The 18,819-nt window shown below is 44.1% G+C and overlaps 2 protein-coding genes across 2 annotated transcripts in view; both read right to left on the bottom strand.

Annotated features, from left to right (window-relative positions):
- Positions 1 to 676: 676 nt before the first annotated feature.
- On the bottom strand, positions 677 to 3,564 carry hoxb2a (homeobox B2a; the record flags this gene model as incomplete). Its single annotated transcript, XM_083896979.1, has 2 exons — positions 677 to 1,575; positions 3,075 to 3,564. 2 exons carry the CDS (start codon positions 3,562 to 3,564, stop codon positions 677 to 679), a joined length of 1,389 nt encoding a protein of 462 aa, XP_083753105.1.
- An 8,867-nt stretch (positions 3,565 to 12,431) lies between these two features.
- The window catches only part of hoxb3a (homeobox B3a), a gene marked incomplete at its 3' end in the record, with an annotated part of 43,874 nt that continues 37,486 nt past the window's right edge, over positions 12,432 to 18,819 (bottom strand). Inside the window, exon 4 of the mRNA XM_083896583.1 lies at positions 12,432 to 13,294. Within this exon, the coding sequence (XP_083752709.1) occupies positions 12,432 to 13,294 (863 nt within the window). The remainder of the gene's footprint in view (positions 13,295 to 18,819) is intronic.

The raw sequence follows: 18,819 nt of genomic DNA, 5'->3' as shown, positions 1-18,819 counted from the left end.
AGGTTCGTCCCTCTCTTCTGGGAGAAAGAGAGAGAAAGAAGAGAAAGAGAGAAAGAAAGAAAGAGTGAATTCGTTCTTCAGTTCAGATTTTTCTAAAAATCAGTCCAGCTTTATCTGCGCCAACAGACTCTGTGAACAGTTCCTGAGAAGTTATTAAGGGATTCATGAAGCTGCACCAGGATGGACGAGAGGAACACACACACACTCTCGAACACACACACACCGATAAGGGTTATTAATGTCAACCTAAACAAAAAAAAGAAGAAAAAATAGGTAATAAATACCTTAAATCTGAGGGAAAAAAGGGAGGAAAAAAAATCCATGTTTCAATTTAAAAAAAAAAAATCCTTCGATGTTTATATTTAAAATAAAAAATAAAAATAATAATTATGCATCTTTTAATCTACAGAATATCCGCAAAATAACCCCCTAAAAAAGTATAATTCAAAACGAACATAACTGTCATTCAGAATGTTGTCAGGAATGTTGCCGAGAAGCTTTTTTATTTGAATTTATAAAACACGAGTCCTCGCCGAGCGCTTTCTGCTGCTGCTGCTGCTGCTGCTTCCTCCTCACAGGCCTCACCGTCCACACTCTCCTGTTTTTTTTTAAAATGTCTATTTTTTAAAATGTTTAATTTGCAATACCGAAGTTCTATTTGTCAGGTTTGTCCTCCTCAGAAGTTGAGGTGCTGCAGGTCTATGGTGCACAGTGTGCTCGTGAACAGGTCGAAGTCCTCCTCGGAGAAATCCACGGGGCTGTCCAGAGAGCTCTGCAGGCTGGGAGACAAGCACGAGTCCCCGGCGAAGAAGGCGAGGTCCGGGAGCGCGGAGGAAGAGGAGGACGATGATGAGGCGGCGACGGCGGCAGGAACAGCAGAGGAGGAGGAGGCGCTGGAGGTGATGGAGGTGATGGATAAGTCCCGCTGCTCCGAGAATGAAGAAGAGTCCGCTACCGCTGTCGCTGCTGCGGGCCCAGCGTCCACCAGGCCCGGGTTGTCGGCGGAGTTCGTGGTGGGGAACGAATGCGGGGACGCAGCGGCGTCACATGTGCCAGATTCCGCGGGCAGCTGTGGGAGTTCGGGGCGGCTCAGTCGGCCTCCCTCCTCCGGCGTGGGCTGCGCATTGTCCCCGCTGTCACCGGCGTAGGCGGCGGCCGAAGATGGATCACCGCTGACCCTCTCCCCCTCCAGCGTTGCCTCGCCGGTTCCAGATGCCTCCAGTGGCTGGCTCGAATACGGGGACGAGGCATCGGCGCCTTCGAGCGGCTCAAACCCGCCCGGGTCGCTGGATTCGTGGCCTCCACCACCACTTCCACCTCCACCTCCACCGCCGCCGCCGCCGCCGTCTTTGTGGTGCGTCTGGCGCTTGTGTTTCATCCGCCGGTTCTGGAACCAGACCTTGACCTGACGCTCGGTCAGATCCAAAAGCGCGGCGATCTCCACTCTCCGGGGCCGACAGAGATACTTGTTGAAGTGGAACTCTTTCTCCAGCTCCAGCAGCTGCGTGTTCGTGTACGCGGTGCGCAGGCGGCGGGACCCGGCTCCTCCAGCATCCAGAGCCGCCTGGCTCGGGTCTGCGGGGACAAGGACAAATAAAAGAGGAGACAGAGAAGAGTTATGTGAAGGATTTACTTTTTTTTTTTTAAATATATATATATATATATTAGTGTTATATTCTCCTTTAACTTCAATGTGTGATCTACTTCATAAAACCTCTGCGGCCTGCAGATTTATTGCGTAAAGATTTCAAGCACAAATCCCTTCGGATCGTCTTCTCTGTAATAAAACACACACTTCTCATAAAAAGAAATGCTCGACACCGAACACTACATGAGCTGGTAAAATAAATAAGAGACACACACACACAAAAAAAAGGGGGCGCAGATAAAGACGGATGATCGTCATGTCAAAGTGGATTTTCCCTCCTCGGTAAAGTGCAGCAGCGTGTGATCAGCGGATATGTAAGAAAGAGGGAGAGAGAGAGAGGGGGGGGGGAAATAAATACATCATGCTGCAGGGAGGAAATGTGCAGGGAAATGTGGGAATATCGATGTGGAGCCAGTGTCACAAACCGAGAGCGTGAGTGAGTGTGGAAAAGGCAGGAAATTATAGAGGCCAGAATGAAAGACGAAGACTTTTTTGTTGTTGTTATTTCACCAATAATAATAAAAAAAATAAAGTGGGGTGAATATATATATATAATTAATATTAAATATATATATCAATAAGAAAAAATAAAATAAAATGACATATAGGAACAGAAATGAACCACACGCACAAAAACCCAGTCTGTTTTGCTGTGTGGCTGCAGCTTCTCTCCCAACCCCCACCTCTTCTACCACATTATATGTCCGCACGCCATTATTTTTTCCCACCTCAATCCAATATGGCTACCCTCTCAGTTGTGCTATGAATATATAATATCTGGCTGCTGCTGCTGCTGATGGTGATGATGATTATGTGAAATCACAGCACCTTATAGGACCAGAATGATGCAGCAGCAGCAGCAGTAGCAGCATGTTCATGCACATATGAAGGAAAAAAAACATAAATGCATGAATAATTTTGTATTGTGGAAGTTCAGGCTCCAGGTTGCACAGAAAGAACAGGATGCTGCTGTGAAACCTGTACACACACACACACACACACACACACACACACACACACACATACATATGAATATATATACTTTATATGACACCAATAAAGCCATATATTTAAAATGCACGATGGGTAAATCACTGCTGCAGCAGCATAATGCAGGGGTGCAGATATGGCTTCCCCCTGCATGTTGACACAGCATCACAGCACACTGCACAATGCATGCTCGCACGCGCGCATGCACGCACATACACATTACGCACACACACACATACACACGGTGCAAGGAAATGGGGGGAAGAAAACAAGCATTATTATTGTTTGAAATGAATGTTTTCTGATGTGGACGCGATATTAACACACAAACATAGAGATAAACACACACACACACACACACACACACACACACACACACACACAACACTCACATATACTGGCTCCCGCATCCCTGCGTGCGTGCGTATTTACCGACCTGTGGGTGACTCGATGCCCGCCGAAGCGTACCCGGAGGCGGTCGGGGAAGGGGAAGACGACGCGGGCGGGATGATGGATCCACCGCCGCTGGAGCTGCCTCCAGGCTTGGGACACTTCTTGGCGGATTTCTTCTCCTTCATCCAGGGGAACTCGTGCGCCATCGGACCGGCCGGGGTCGCCGTGGCCGGGGCCGTGGCCGTGGCCTGCCCCGGCGGTCCGGGCTGCTGGGCACCTCGGTGGTGCGTCTGGAGGCCATTGGTGGCGGAGCTTCTCCGGTTCTGCTGGCTCCTCGCTGCCGGTCTCGGCTGGCTGGCTGTGCAGGGGCTGAGGCTGGGGATGGTGTGCTCGAAGGGAGGCGGAATTACTGTCGACTCCTTGATTGATGAAGTTTGAAATGACTCCAGGGCGGCGGGGAAGGACGTCAGGCACTCTGCTAGGGATGGCTGGCTGTTTATAAAACCGATCTCCCTCTCGAATTCAAAATTCATTGCTCCCCTCGAACCGGTTTCACCCTCAAACGGCGAGACCCCCACAACAATCCCTTACCCCCCAAAATAAAAAAAAAAACGAAAACACAAAAACACAAGAACACATACACAGAAGGCACGGTGCGCACGCAACACAAACACACACACACACACACACACACACATACACACACACAACACAATATGGCTTCTTAAAAAAAACAAAAGAGAACGAAAAAAAATAAAACGCACGAGCTTTGCAGGGTCCCGACCGCAATGGCGTAAATGCGGTGGCTATATAATAATTGTGTATATTGGTGATATTACTAGCGTATGGGGACCTGGGTAAGCTAAACTGAAGAACTACGGGACGAAATTGCAGCCAATTCCTGGTCATGTGAGCCAAAATCAGCCAATCCGGAGGAGCCGGGGCCTGGCGAGCAGTGATGGCTGTGGGAAGAAGCAGCAGCAGCAGCGTTATTATTTTTTTTTTTTTTTCTTCCTCCACCAAATGCTGTGGCAAAGACAAGCGCGGGGCTGCCACATGATAGCTGCTTTTCTTTTGTCTTTACAGGGGGTCAGAGCTGGGGAGGAGGTGGGAAGTAAAAAAAAAAAAAAAAAAAAAAAAAAAGAAGCTGCTCCGGTCACCATGTGCGCCGTGTGGGCGCATCCCGGTGCCACCGAACAATAGAGCATCACCCCCGAAATATGCTTTTTTTTTTTTCTCCCCTCTCTTTTCTTCTCTCCTCTTCTTCTGTGATGTAATGACCGTTAACAGTGAGGTGAACGTTTGCAATATGGCTCCTCCAGAGAAGAAGAAGAAGAACACAACACAACACACACACACACACAGTGTTTTACAGCACTCAGCTCATTAATCTTATTATAACATGTGTCACAGGCTGGAAATCTCAAAGTTAGACATATGAGGAGGAAACAAAAAAAAAAAAAAAGAAGAGGTTTTTTATGATGATGATGATGATGATGTGGAGGATAAAGTCAGAGTCAGATCTGAGATCAGAGGGAGAGAGACACTTAGAATGAAGCAGAAAGATAGAGAGAGAGAGAGTGAGGAGAGCAGCCTGTTGGTGTGTAAGTTTACATCTTTATATTTTCTTTTTTTAAATTATTTTATGATGTGTTTACTTGTTTAAACTTTTTGAAAAAAAATGCATTCTTGCATTATGTGTGTGTGTGTGTATGTGTGTGTATGTGTGTGTGTGTGTGTGTGTGTGTGTATTCCAGAGGAACAAGAGGAAACCTAGATACCGCCTAAATATAATCACCACCAAAAATAAGTCTGTGCACATGAGGCTCCAAAATTAATCTTGCAAGCCTCTCTGTTTTGTTGGTGTTTTTTATGTCTCTCACAGTGTGTGTGTGTGTGTGTGTGTGTGTGCTTGTTTTTATTTTCCTGGTGTAAACACAGACTATTTCAGGACCAGTAGTCGTCCTCGTGCTTAGAGACCAAGGTCCAGTCCCAATGAAGCACAAACTCATGTGAGTTGTTTTGAGATTAGGATTAGTCCTGGTCTTGTTATGGTTAATGATGAACTCTTTGGATCTGCAATGTAATTGGTGCACATGTGATTATGCAAATTCGAAAATACTAGTAATTCGTACAATTAATATCTCTAAAATCAGATCATTAACAGTATGTGAATAGGATATTTCAAATCGATTTAAAAAAGTTGACCGTGGATTCAGTTGGCTGCAATGCTCTACGTCACCCCTAGATGCCACTAAATTCCACACACTGGTTCTTTCGTAGATAACCGGTGGCGTCTTTGTCATGTTTTGCAGTTATTGTGCATCATAACACTGATGATGATGATGATGCCTAAAATCGAATTGCAGTGCCATAAAAAAAAACAAAAAGAAAAAAACACAAATGAGTGCAAGTCAACGTGGAGTCCTGACAAGAATAGGTGCGCAAACGTGCGTGTGTTGAAACTGTGTGTTTACATCCACAAAGAGAGAGAGAGAGTTCATAGTGAGGTCGATCCATGCTTCTATAAAAGAGTGTTAAAAGCAGTACTAATAACACTAATATGTATATACATATATACATATATACATATAAACATATATATATATATATATATATATACATATAAACATATATATACATATGATCAGGGCCTGACTGGGAGTTTAGCTGAGGATATTTTGGGGAGGTCCATGTGGAAGCCTGAGTGGGAAGAAGTAGAAGAAGAAGAAAAGAAAAAAAAGAAGTGTGGTGATCAATCTTTCTGTGCCTGCAAAGAGTCTGACAGACCCTTACCCCCCCCCCCCTCACCTCCAGCCTCCCTTTCCCTAAATAACAACCCCAAAACTCCACTCTGACCCTCCTCACTATCTGCCCTCACTGCTTTGGCCTTTTCGAGCTTTTCTCGTGCGTAAAATGCGCGCACATGCAACAAGCAAACATGGATTTATTTTATCGGTTTAAAAGAAAAAAAACAGAAGCAGAAACAGAAAACAGGGAGTTGTTACAGCAGAGCCAGATGGACTCTGTGTTTCCCAGGACATTTGGCTTCACCCACTGACTTAAGTGAGGTGGGGGGGGGGGGGGGGAGAATGAGTGAGAGAAACAGGAACGTGTGTGGGAGTGAAGCAGCCATTGAGCGCGCGCAGAAGGCCAACACACACACACATTCACACACAAACACAACAGAGCACACAACAAGCTGCTGACTCGGCTCTATTTAACAAACTTTTCCCACTTCATTTTATTTTTTATTTTTTTTCTCTTTATACTTTTTAGTTGTTTGTTGTTTTTGTCGAAGTTTATTGGGAGGAACCAGCGTGTCTCGCGACACTGGGAACGCGGATTAATCCTCAACATGGGAGTTTTTTTTTTCCTTTACGACTTATTTATCTAATACGCTTTCAAATTAGTCCGAATCTAATTTTAAGTCTTTATTACCAATTATTCCCTTTTAATTAAGTCTCAATGTAACTGAAGTTTTCATTTGAAAATGTTGACTTTACGTTTTTAAAAGTCTGCCCTTTAGTTTTGGGCTCGTGATAACTATGTTGCGTTATTTTTATTCCTTTAAAAAATTTAAAAATCGAAATTCTCATTTAAATCAACGTGAATTAACAATAACTAGCGATGATTGTTTTTTTTTATTCCAATTTTCTATCGACTCACTGCTTGTTTCCTTGAAAAAACGAAGAAATAGATAAAATAACTATTTAATTTCTCATGATTTGCAGAAAAGTAAAAGAGCAAAGTTATTTTAGCAGCAAAGAAAAATAACATTTATGGAGCGAATTAAAAAATTCAAACTTATCACACTATTAACATTACTCGAACAACGTCTGCATGTGAGATCACAGTGGTCACGTGATGAAATCACAGTAACATGTTGCAGAGCAGCTCCCTGCAGAAGTGGCTCTGTGTGTGTGTGTGTGTGTGTGTGTGTGTGTGTGTGTGTGTGTGTGTGTGTGTGTGTGTGTGTGTGTGTGTGTGTGTGTGTTGCACAGTAAGAGCATATATATATATAGACTAAAAGCCAGACTCTCCTCAGCTGTTTTTTGTTGCTGCTGTGGTTTCAGCGCGAGCTCCTCGTCTGCTTTTACGAGGCAATAAATTAGATCCAATCTCTGCTTATTGGCGTTTTTATTGTCTGTTAGTCCAACGGAGATGTAAAGGGAAGTGCGGCCATTATTTATGGGAGGCTGATTTATGCTCACAACTTTGGAGCTGCTCCTGCAGGGGGAGAGGCAGAGGGAGAGGGATGGAGATGGAGGGGGAGACCATGTGACACGAACACTGGACAAAACAGGAAGCACGAGGTTCATCACGTGTCCGTGTGTATGATAAACAGAAAAGTGGGGCAGGAGTTGAGATAGATAGAGATCATGTGATCTGTGTGTTTGGAAGATTCCAAGATTCAGTCAGATTTGACTTTTTTACTTTTGAATCACATTTCCTCACAGAAGCAATTCCCCCAACAAGAGAAAAAGAAGAAGAAATGATCCAGTGTTGGGTTAGCTATAGTGATATTAGTGATTAAACACAAGTGTCTATATGACGTATTAAAGGGATAGTTCGGAATTGTGGACATAAGACCTATTTTCCACCTCAGCCGGTGTGATGGAGACGTCTGAAGACGTTTTCAAAAAAATGTCATTCAGTTCTTCTAGTTGCCGAGTTCGCTGGTGCTATGGCTAGCTCAAGTCAATGGTACCAGCTAGCATGGCATTAGAAACACTCATACTGACTCCACAGTGCACCCGAGGCAAATCACCTGTAACGGCAGACTATCGATGTACATATCTGTGTTGATGGAATGTTTGAAATAAAACCAACCTTGCAATTTGAAGGATTTATGTCTCAGCAGCAGCAGCAGCGCGTCATACTTCCGGCAGCGGCGGACTGATTCCTGCTGAGAAAGTAGTCCCTCAAAAATTCATGCGATGCAAGGTTAGTTTTGTTTCAAATATCATTCTATCAACACAGATATGTACATTGATAGTCTGCCGTTACAATTGATTTGCCTCGGGTGCACTGTGGAGTCGGTATGAGTGTTTCTAACGCCATTCTAGCTGGTACCATTGACTTGCGTTAGCCATAGCGCCAGAGAACCTCGGCAACTAGAAGAACTGAATGAAATTTCTTGAAAACGTCTCCATCACACCGGCTGAGTTGGAAAATAGGTCTTATGTCCAAAATTCCGAACTATCCCTTTAAGTTCAGAAGGGGAATGTTACATGTGAGCCGTTTCCCACCAAACTCAGTTCAGATTCATCATCGTCTGGTTGGGAGGCAAAACACTGATAAGGCTGAACTCGAGTGATGTCATAACCATGTGACACTGACAAAACGACTGTACTGCTTTCTTCTTGTTGTTTGCTGGACACAGCACGATTTTGTGTTTTTTACAGGAATCGCCTGTTTCTCTGTTGACCACTCAACAGATCACATGTGAGCCTTCACCGCGTTCCATTTACTGTACATCAGAAGTCGGAACTGGGAATGACGATACCCAATTCTCCGCACAACTCTCTCTGTGTTTTATCAGCATAGCAGTTTTGAGATCTCGTGTCGCCCGGTGACATTCCCCTCATTGCTGTCATTAACATACGGAGACAAGAATAGCAACATTGCGCTAGTAAAGCGAGACGCTGCAGCACACACAGGTTGAGGTGGGACTGAAAACCATTTTTTCTTTTTCAGAAAAACACGCATCTTGACCCCACCCACCCCTGCATTGCCATCGTAGACACACAAACACTTCCGCAGTCAGGTCTGATAGTTTTGCTTGACATAAAAATAACGTAACATTGTTTTCTCTTCAAAGACCAAACAGAGGCAGAATCAAAACATCGTCAACAAACAAAAGAAACTGAACTGCATCTTTAAAGTTTACCTGAATCAACACAATGCCTGTTTTAAAGTCACAAAACGACCACATCTAAGATACAGAAGCTGCGTTATCATGCCTCAACCGTCACCTAGTGGTCAAACATGTACACAACACATCACATGCATGAGGGTCAAAGGTTACTAACAGTATTAAAGGATTTGGATGCAGTTACAATCGTGCTAGCAGCCGTTAGCTAAGCTTAGCGGGAAGCATAGTGTTTGCCGAAGTCGATAATGAAGCAAAAATAAGCATCTTTTAAACACGTTTTCGATGGTAAACAGGTGCAGAACTCAACAGTGCGGAGGGTTCTGTGTACGTCGCCATGACGACCAACAACCTGACAGCGAGGCGGTTATCGGTCGCCAAACCCCTTAAAAAAGTGACAATAGGTCTGAATAACATAACCTTTTATTAAAGAATCGTTCGACAGACAACTCTCTCGACATTGAAAGAAAAGGGAGCTACAAATGACAAAAAAAGAAGTTCTTTTTTTTTTCTTTTATCCCAGCTAATAGTTTGGTCTAACTTTTCCGACTATGCGAGGACAGATCACCAATCCCCGTCCTCGCCTTTGTTTTTTTCCTTGTACAAGCCAAGACATTTATGTACAAGGGTCATTATAGGAACATAAAAACTACTCATTTTCTTCTAAAATACAAGAACTAAAAAAAAAAAAAAAAAAAAAACTGAACCTCAGTACAATGGACAAGAAGAAACACAACTTTGTTTTTTTTTTTTTTCATAACAGGTAAATACTAAAAAAGTACAGTATTTTTTTTTCCTCGATATAAATACATGAAGGATAAATAATAATACAAAACAGAAAAGTCTTTTTTTCTTTTTTCTTTAAACTGTCTATAACAAATAAATATTCAGATATGAATGTTCACTCGAACACACACATTTTGGCGGAAAGACGCTTTGATTGGAGGGCCTTCCGTCTTCAAAATAAGAATTTATCATTATTATCATCATCACTTTTCTTTTTTCTTTTTTTTCTTTTTCTTTAACCTTTAACCATCAAAATGTAAACTCTAAGTGCAATAATGATGCCCAGATGTGGAAAGCGATTGTGTGGATCTGCATTTTCTTTAAAAACAACCGGTTTATTCCTGGGAACGCCCAGTGCAGCTAATTTGTTTGTTTGTTTGTTTGTTTGTTTGTTTGTTGGCCATTAACTGACCGTTCACCACAGAATTGAACTCGGTTGCCTTTAAACGCGTCTCGATTCACACCCGCTCAGATTCCTGGGACATGCATTTTTGTTCAAATATATATACCCTGTATCCACGTTTTTAAAAAAAGTCAAGATATGTGAGAACATAAGGTGGGGGGGGGGGGGGGGAGGGGAAACAACAACGACAAAACATTGGTGTGGCGCTAATGTAAGTCAGAGAAAGAGAGAGAGAGAGAGAGAGAGATTTAGATTTAGAGAGAGAGAGAGGAGGGCAATGACTCGTCCTAACATAAATATAAATAGTGTTCTCCACTCTTATTATTTACCCTGTGTCGATGATGTGCTAAAATAAGAACATATTAAATTCCTCTTCCATGTCCTTGTGTGTGTGTGTGTGCGTGTTTGGAAATGTGAGTCGCCGAGCTGAGGCTAGCTTAGCATCGCTCATGTGTGTCTATGTGTGCAGGTGTGATTATAGCTAACATAGCTTAGCCCCACGCGTGCGTGTGTGTGTGTGTGTGTGTCTCTAGCCTCACTTGTAGCTCTTCATAAACCCTGTTCGATCATGGTATGAGTGCATGTGCGTTGATGAGGATGTAAGGGTGGGGGGCAGAATTGTAGGGGGGGGGGGGGGGGGGGGGTGAGCGGTGCAGGCTTTCTGCCTCCATCAGAAGCCGCCATGTGCTGCTGATGCTGATGCTGCTAGAGACAGTGGTGATTCAGTGTGGACCGACTGACGGAGGACAGGAGACAGAATGAGACAGCGGGAAGGTGGAGACCGTCCAGTGATTTCTCTCCCTGTGCCCTATGTTGGAATCATTTCCAGCCAAATTTATATCTATATATATATATATAGATATAAATATAAATTCCTCCTCCTCCTCCTCCTCCTCCTGCTTTATAGCTGATGGAGAGGCAGGGCCCTCCTCGTAGCTCAGGCCCCGGCTGACAACAACATGTGTTGCCTGCAGGGCGAGAGACCTCGGCGTCATAAATCTAGCCACCTCGTTAACTGCCCATTAAAGTCTCAAACTATTTCATTTAGCAGGCGGGAGAGCTCTTTGTGTGTGTGTGTGTGTGTGTAATAACATACTTGTTTTTTAAACGGAGTCATTACAGGCCTTTTTTGTTTAGCAGAACGACTGCCACAGTTTAAGCAACAATCGTAAATAATGACGGTGTATTTTGCCATGTAACGTTAACGGAGGTGTTATATTATTAAATATTTTAAAGATGCAATATGCAACACTCGACCCCTAACAAGATGACAGGAAACTGCTACTGAATTGAATACGCTGAGAAAAAATAAAGAAATTCTTCAGTTGCTAAAACCTAAATAAGCTAAATTTCAAGCTAGCGAGCTATGTGAAAACAACTAGCTTAGTTTAGCTTGAATTAATTGACTGTTTTTGGCAACTGATTTCTTTTGTCAGTGTATATCTGAACGCTGTGGATTTATTCCTGACACGTTAAGTCATGAGTTTTGCTGTGGGGTCAGAATCAAAAGCTTGTTTTTTGGCTAAAAAAAGCTTCATATCGATATAGAGATTAGCATCATATAGCTCCTGTGAGTTGGGAACCTGCCTGATCCTTCTCGACTCGTACAGACTCTGTTTCTATGATCATGATCACGTGTTTTAGTCTAACATGATGATGCCTGAACTGTGAATACAAGCGGCCGTTGAAGATTTACCTTTACAGTTAAGTGTTTTAAATACTGCAGTTTGACTGTGCCGTCACTGTATTAGAATATTACAATTGGAATTAATATTGGTATAAAACAAATCTGTGCCCCAGTACCACTGCTAACTGTTAAATTACGATGTAATGACTGATGATATTCCCCTTAAACTTTAATAAGTTTGAAACCAGCCTGTTATTCAATAGGAAATAGTTGAGTTTCAAGTTAGAGAATTTTGGTCCTAATCAGAAAAACACAAATCTCTGAATATTCGTACCATGTTTGCGTCTACATAATTTCTTTATGGATTTTCTGCACTGCTGATCCTAAACGAACTTTGAAGGCAACAATGGAAGAAGCTCTGGTTTGATGGAGCTCTGTCTGTGTGAAGGCAGTAATAAAAAATAGGGCTTGACTTACAAACACTAAAACACTGATTGTGCCCAAAGAGCACAGGACAAACCACCGGACGTCTCCTGTCTGTCTCAATCCGTCTCCCCTGTCGTTCCCCAGTGCAGCGATGCTACGATCCCCCCCCCACACACACACACACACACGTGTCAGTGAGTCCGTTAGTGAGTCACGTCGTGTCACTCGTTTTTCTGTGTCGTCTTCAACTATTCCCTACGTTTTTTTTTTTGTTCCAAACCTGCTACAGGTGAGTGAGCTTGGGTGCTTCCTGGATTCTGCCCTGAGTCGAGGTGTGGTGCGCTGACAGCTCGGTGTACGTGGGATGCGGGGGCGGGTCGCACGAGCCCGGAGGCCCCCCTCCGCCCACGTGGTGCTGGTTGGCGGCCGACATCGGCCCCGCGCCATTGTAGTCCATTGTTTGGTGGTGAGGCGGCGTGGGGCCGAGGTGGTTGAGCCCATAAATGGACGGCCCCGAGCCAGGCATGGGTTCCACGTAGCCGCCACCCCCCACGTAGACTGGACTGGCCTGCATGTTGGTGGGAGTCCCGTAGCCAGCGCTGTTGGCCTGCACGAGGCCGTGGTGGGGATGCGGGTCACCGTAGTCCGGGTCCGGGGCTCCGTACTTCTGCTGGGAGGGGCAGCCCTTCATGGGGACGTTAGAGTAGGCAGTGGACATGGAGTAAGAAACGCCCTGGTGAGGCTTCCCGAAAGACGGCGGGGACGGCGTGTCGTAGCCCGCCCCGCCTCCCCCTCCCATGGGGTGCATCGAGTTGAGGAAGCTTGCGGAAGACTGCATGGTCAGGGGCGGCGAGCCCGTCGGCGAGGGCCCCCCGGAGCTGGAGCTCAGGCCCTTGGCCTTCTGGTCCTTCTTGTACTTCATGCGTCGGTTCTGGAACCAGATCTTGATCTGGCGCTCGGACAGGTTGAGCATGTTGGCCATCTCCACGCGCCGCGGCCGGCACAGGTAGCGGTTGAAGTGGAACTCCTTCTCCAGCTCGACCAGCTGGGCGCTGGTGTACGCCGTGCGAGCCCGCTTGGACGACGCCGACGAGCCGCTGGTGGGACTCTTCTCCCCGCTGCTGCCGCTCTCCGCTCCTCCTGATGCTGAGGGCAGAGAGGGAAACATTAGCATCGACTTAGACAGGGCAGTAGCATCAAAAAATGGTTCTTTTACATTAATATTGGCTCGATAACGTTCAAAAGTTTGGGGTCAGTTAGAAATGAAAACCACTTTTTTTTCCAATGAATATAACATTAAATAAATCAGAAATACACTCTATACATTGTTAATGTGGTATTCTAGCTGCAAACGTCTAGTTTTTAATAGAATATGTACATAGATGTATAGAGGCCCATTTCCAGTGTATATAATGGTACACTGTGTTTGCTAATTATGTTAGAAGGCTATTGGATGATTAGAAAACTCTTTAAAACCCGTGTCCAAATTATTATTCTGAATAAAAATCATTATTGCTAATCTTGTCAATGTCTTGACGATATTTTCTATTAATTTTGCAACTCTTTTGATGAATAAAAGTCTGACTTTTAATGGAAAACAAATTGCATAGGTGAGCCCAAACTTTTCAACAGCAGTATACTAAACTCAACAGCGAGTAAAGTATTGATTTAGTCCAATAAAACTGATCTGGAAAACATCCATGCAAATGGCTATGCTAAGCGTATTGCGCCAAAAACTATGGTGTAGTTTGCGCTGATGCCAAAAAGCAAGCAGACAAAGAAGAAAGTGTCTTCAGAGCTAAAGCCGGTAAAGTCACATGGGCATTGAGTCGTTTGACCCAGAAGTGAATACTGATTAAACACATTTCCCCCTGTTTATACCTGGGACTACATGGCGTTTCATATATGCTGCATAATAGTACAGGTGGTAAACAGGAGAAATAAGAGGGAGGGGGAGTGGAGTAGAAATGAGGTCAAATTATAATGAAATAAAAAAGACAAGAGCCAGAGAGCTAGAGAGAATCAAACCTAATCAGCCTGCATGCTGGAGAAAATTGAAAGCATTCAGATTCTTAATAAAACCTGAGGGGGGGGGGGGGGGGGGGGGGTCCAGGCAAGCCAGCTGAATTATACCTTCATATTAGTTGTCAACACTTCATAACAGTGGCAGTTATTAAGAGGCCGAGGCCTTGGCGCTGGCCGAGGGCGACTAAATTGCATCTCGGCTGGAAAGACATCACTTCCCTCCTTCCTCTCTCCTTCCTCTCTCCTTCCTCCCTCCCTCCCTCTTCATCCTGGCCTGCCTTCAAACAGCAGCAGCAGCAGCTGCAACGCAAAAGGACGACGGCGGAGCATGAACTGAGTCTGACCTGCGCTCACTTCACTCCGCTGCTTAATGAAAGTCACTTCAGCAGGGAGCTGTTTGTCTGTGAACGGACGCCACGTCCACTGTACTCAGCAGTAACGTTTGAAACCAGTCAACGACTGGCAGGAGTCAAATAATTTGAGTCATCTAAATCTCCGGTTTGGTTCTCCCGAGTGACACATTTACCTCTCTGACACGAGGAGAAGGTGTCCATCAAGCAGCAGACCACAGTTTGATTGTTGTGGCGCTACGAGGAAATAAGGTTATGTTTTTATTTATTTATTCATGCAGAGTATCCATTATCTACCGCTTTATCCTCCACCAGAGGGTCGCTGTGTCTATCTCAGCTGACATTGGGCGATAGGCGGGGTACATCCTGGACATTTCGCCAGTCCATCACAGGGCCACATATAGAGACAAACAACCATTCGCTCAGACTCTCACACCTACGGTCAATTTAGAGTGTTCAATTCACCTAATCGCCATATAGCGTGTTTTTGGACTGCGGGAGGAAGCCGGAGAACCCGGAGAAAACCCACACACACACGGGGAGAACATGCAAACTCCTTGCAGAAAGGCCCTTGTTCCGAAGTTGTTCCAAACAGGGCTCGAACTTGCTGCAAAGGCAAGAGTGCTAACCACTACACCAACCGTGGGCCCTCATGGAGTATGGAACTATGCAGGATTTTCATCCTAATTTAAGAGCTTTGGAGACATTAGATGGTTGTCTCCACTCCCCCTACTGTCTGTTAGCAGAAAACAAGCCTTGCAAGCCTAGGACCTCGCTAAGTCTCGGGGGTCTCCACACCCCATATCTGGGTACTGGCTTTAAACTAAGATCAAGGCAGCGATAGCTTTACTTTAGCGCTAAACTAAACATCGGACCGGCTTCTTTTCAAATGGCGAGAACTGAAAAACCGAGATGCAAAGCGGATACGGGCATGGACATGGCTCCATTAAAAACAAATGCAAATGGAGAGGAGAAGGGGGAGGGACATCAGAGGTGTTTTTTTTAACAATGGTGAGGACAAAGTATTAGGTTGTGGTGGTGTCGTAAAAATATGTAGTAGAAAAAGGCAGAAAATCAACCAGACCTGCAAAGTTCAACCTCTTGGCGCTCGTATGTGGACAAGTATACCAGTAAACTTTTGCACGATGACAACATATTTATCCTGGAGTTAAAACTAGCAGCTGATGGATTATATAATGATGATAATAGATATGAATCTATATGAGTATACAGGTGCTAAAATATACCAATATGTAACAATTAGGACAGAAATATCAGAAAAAAAACTAATTCGACGGTTTTTAGCTAATGTACCTAATAAACTGGCCGTTAAATATACATTTCAAGGTCAAACTCGACAACAGCATTTTAGTTCTGTTCTAAATACGTTTGACTAAACTTGGCTTTTATAGGAGTCACGACGGCGTAAACAAAGACAGAGCTATATCGAGAGTTTGCAATATGTTTATACTATTTATAGCCGGAATAAACGCGAGTTTCTATCTAGTTTCTATTATGTGTATAACTCTATCCGTCTCTTGACAGCACAAACAGTTGACTCTGGTGTTTACTTCCACGAACAGAGAGAGAGAGAAAGATGAGAGCGGTCGCCACGGAGTCATCCGTCTCTGAACGATTGTCTAAAAGTGTCATCGATAAACGGGGCTAATCTCCTCTCGGCACTCTGTCCAGTCAACTGAACGACCATCAAAGACTCATATTCGCTGTTTTATTCTCCTTCGCTGATGACTATCAGCTCCAATAACGCAACACGTCTTTGAGCTTCAGTGACTGTGTTATTTATCGCACGTGAAGATTTTATTCAAATCTATCATTCCCACGCATCTGCACGCCAATTCTTTGCTCTGTCTCTCTGTCTCTCTCTGGTCGTGATAAGCGATTGTACATGACATTTAAATCCTTCCTGTTTATATCTCCTTCCACTTCTTTTTTTTTTTTTCTGACTCTGGGTTTCCGACAGGGGGAAAAGGGTAGGAAGTGGAGCGACAAGGAGATGTAAGACAAGTCGAATGGAAGGAAGGTGGAGATAATGATTTTGGCTGCAGGTTTGGCGGCAGCTAGTTATCCAGATCATCCTTTAACTGAGTGTAAAGTTAATGTCATGGAAATCTCTTAGGGAAGTTTGCTGCTTTTACTGTAAAGCTGCTGTCAGGGATGTCAACATTTGGCTAATTTCCTGTTCAGTGCTGCTGTTAGGGATGAAATCATGAACGTGTTGTCAAACACAGTAGATCAGAGTGTTTAAATATTTAACAAAGTGCAAGCATGATTTCTGGCATCACCATGAGGATCTTTTGGACTGTTCCCCTTCTTAAAGATTAGCCTGAACAGGGACTTGAACCCTGGACCCTCAGATTAAAAGTCTGATGCTCTACCGACTGAGCTACTCAGGCTTCAACAGCAAAATCATCCCACACTGTTGTTTCAGTAACAATCAACATCAAACCTTGTGTTTTTGCACCTGGATATTATTCCCAATCTTGCAAGGTATGGTGAACGAGGTCAAGGTTTGCAAAAAACATTTAGCTGAAATCATTAACCTTAGTGTAATACTGCAATTTATTCCCTTTTTTCGTAACATACAATACGTTCAAAAGGTTGCTATTTCTAATCTTGTCAATGTCTTGACTGTATTTTCTATTCATTTTGCAACTCTTTTGATGAATAAAAGTGAGACTTTTAATGGAAAACACAAAAATTCTATGGGTGACCCCAAACTTTTGAACGGTACTGTATACGATGTCTTTTTTTTTCCTTTTATGAGCTCATCAGTCGTAGGCTCGTGGGAGGTTTGTCAGAGCACTGACTGAGATTCACATCCAAACTGTGGTTTAAGGCCCTAAAGGCACTAAACCAGTATCACCTTTCAACATATCGCCTGAGTGTCTAAACACGCAGCTGTGTCGTAATGCATCATGCAACATTAACGAGTGTTGCTTGCGACTTCACAGATGCATCAAAGCGGCTCCTGGTGGGTAAAGTCTGGGAAAAGCCAGCGATAGCAACGCGACCACTTTGACAAAAAATGGAAAGGACACGTCCCCGCCCTCTCCCGTCGGCTCTTCTTGTCAACACCTGCACATTTTGGCTCTGGTGTGTTCCAGTGACTCACTCGCTATAACATCATCTCTTTGTCAGCGGTTGTGAGGACCCGCGGTCACATGCTGCGAGAGTAGGCGGGTCACTTAGTGACAGACAGGTGAGCCGACCAGTTATTCCATATGGTCACACTTGGCCTCATAGAGAAGCTTAAAGGTGCATTATGTCATAAATCTAAAGCAACTGGCCATAAAATCCTCCTAATATGTCACAGAGACTCAGGAATAATGTTCATATAACAAACTGAACTCACCAACAACAACAGTACAGACAAAATATTTGCATTAAAAAAATATTTTGCAGACTGCAAATCACGTTAATGTTTTGAAATCATGTTTTGGCATGTGGCGCCACCTACCGCCGTCTACCAATCATTGCAGTCAGAAGAGTCTCAGCTGCCGAGCAACCACGGGTTGCCAGTTACGTCAGAAAACGAAACCTAAAAGACCTCAGTATTTTTGAATTTGAATGTAGTAACTGTTTTTGGCCACATTCTTACATATGGCACCTTTAAGGACTAGGAAAGCTAACGGGAAAGCGCTTCTAGCGTTTTCTTCCTCTAAAGCTACTTCCTATTTCATATTTCCTACTAACAACATTTCCAGGAGGGGGAAAAAAAACTGTCTGGTCATTGAGTGGAAACTATAGCTCCTGGCTTCATTGTTTGGGTGGACGTCTGGGGAACGGCTGAACACACCCAAGAATAGAAGTAACAAAGTGTACCTAAAAGAGCACAACTGCTCGCTTTACACCACCTCTTAAAACACAGCGGTGTAAATAGGCCGAAGCAAAGTCAGCGGCAGACTTTTCACAGGAGCGGAGGCAGATTTTTTCCCAATAAGAGATGGTTTAGTGAAATTAGATTAAGACTGTTTTGTACCTCTGTTTTTGAGTCATGTTGATAACACCGTTGTGTTTATTTTCTCTCTTTTTCTCCCCAGACAACAGCATTTAGTGACAACTAGCAAGACATGAAGATGAAAATTTAAGCCTCTACCTTTACTAGAAGCTAAAGGAAGCACGAAGGGTCCTTCACTATTTTCTGAGTGACCTGCAACAGCAATCGCTGCTCATACTTTCCACCATCATCTATGCTGCCATGCATGCATACTGTAGTGAAGGTCCACCAGAAGCACAAAGCTGTGCAGACCAACAACAACAACAACCACCAGCTCA

The sequence above is a fragment of the Microchirus variegatus genome (genome assembly GCF_963457635.1).
Source record: "Microchirus variegatus genome assembly, chromosome: 10".
NCBI lineage: Eukaryota > Metazoa > Chordata > Actinopteri > Pleuronectiformes > Soleidae > Microchirus > Microchirus variegatus.
This window is presented reverse-complemented; position numbering and strand designations above follow the sequence as displayed.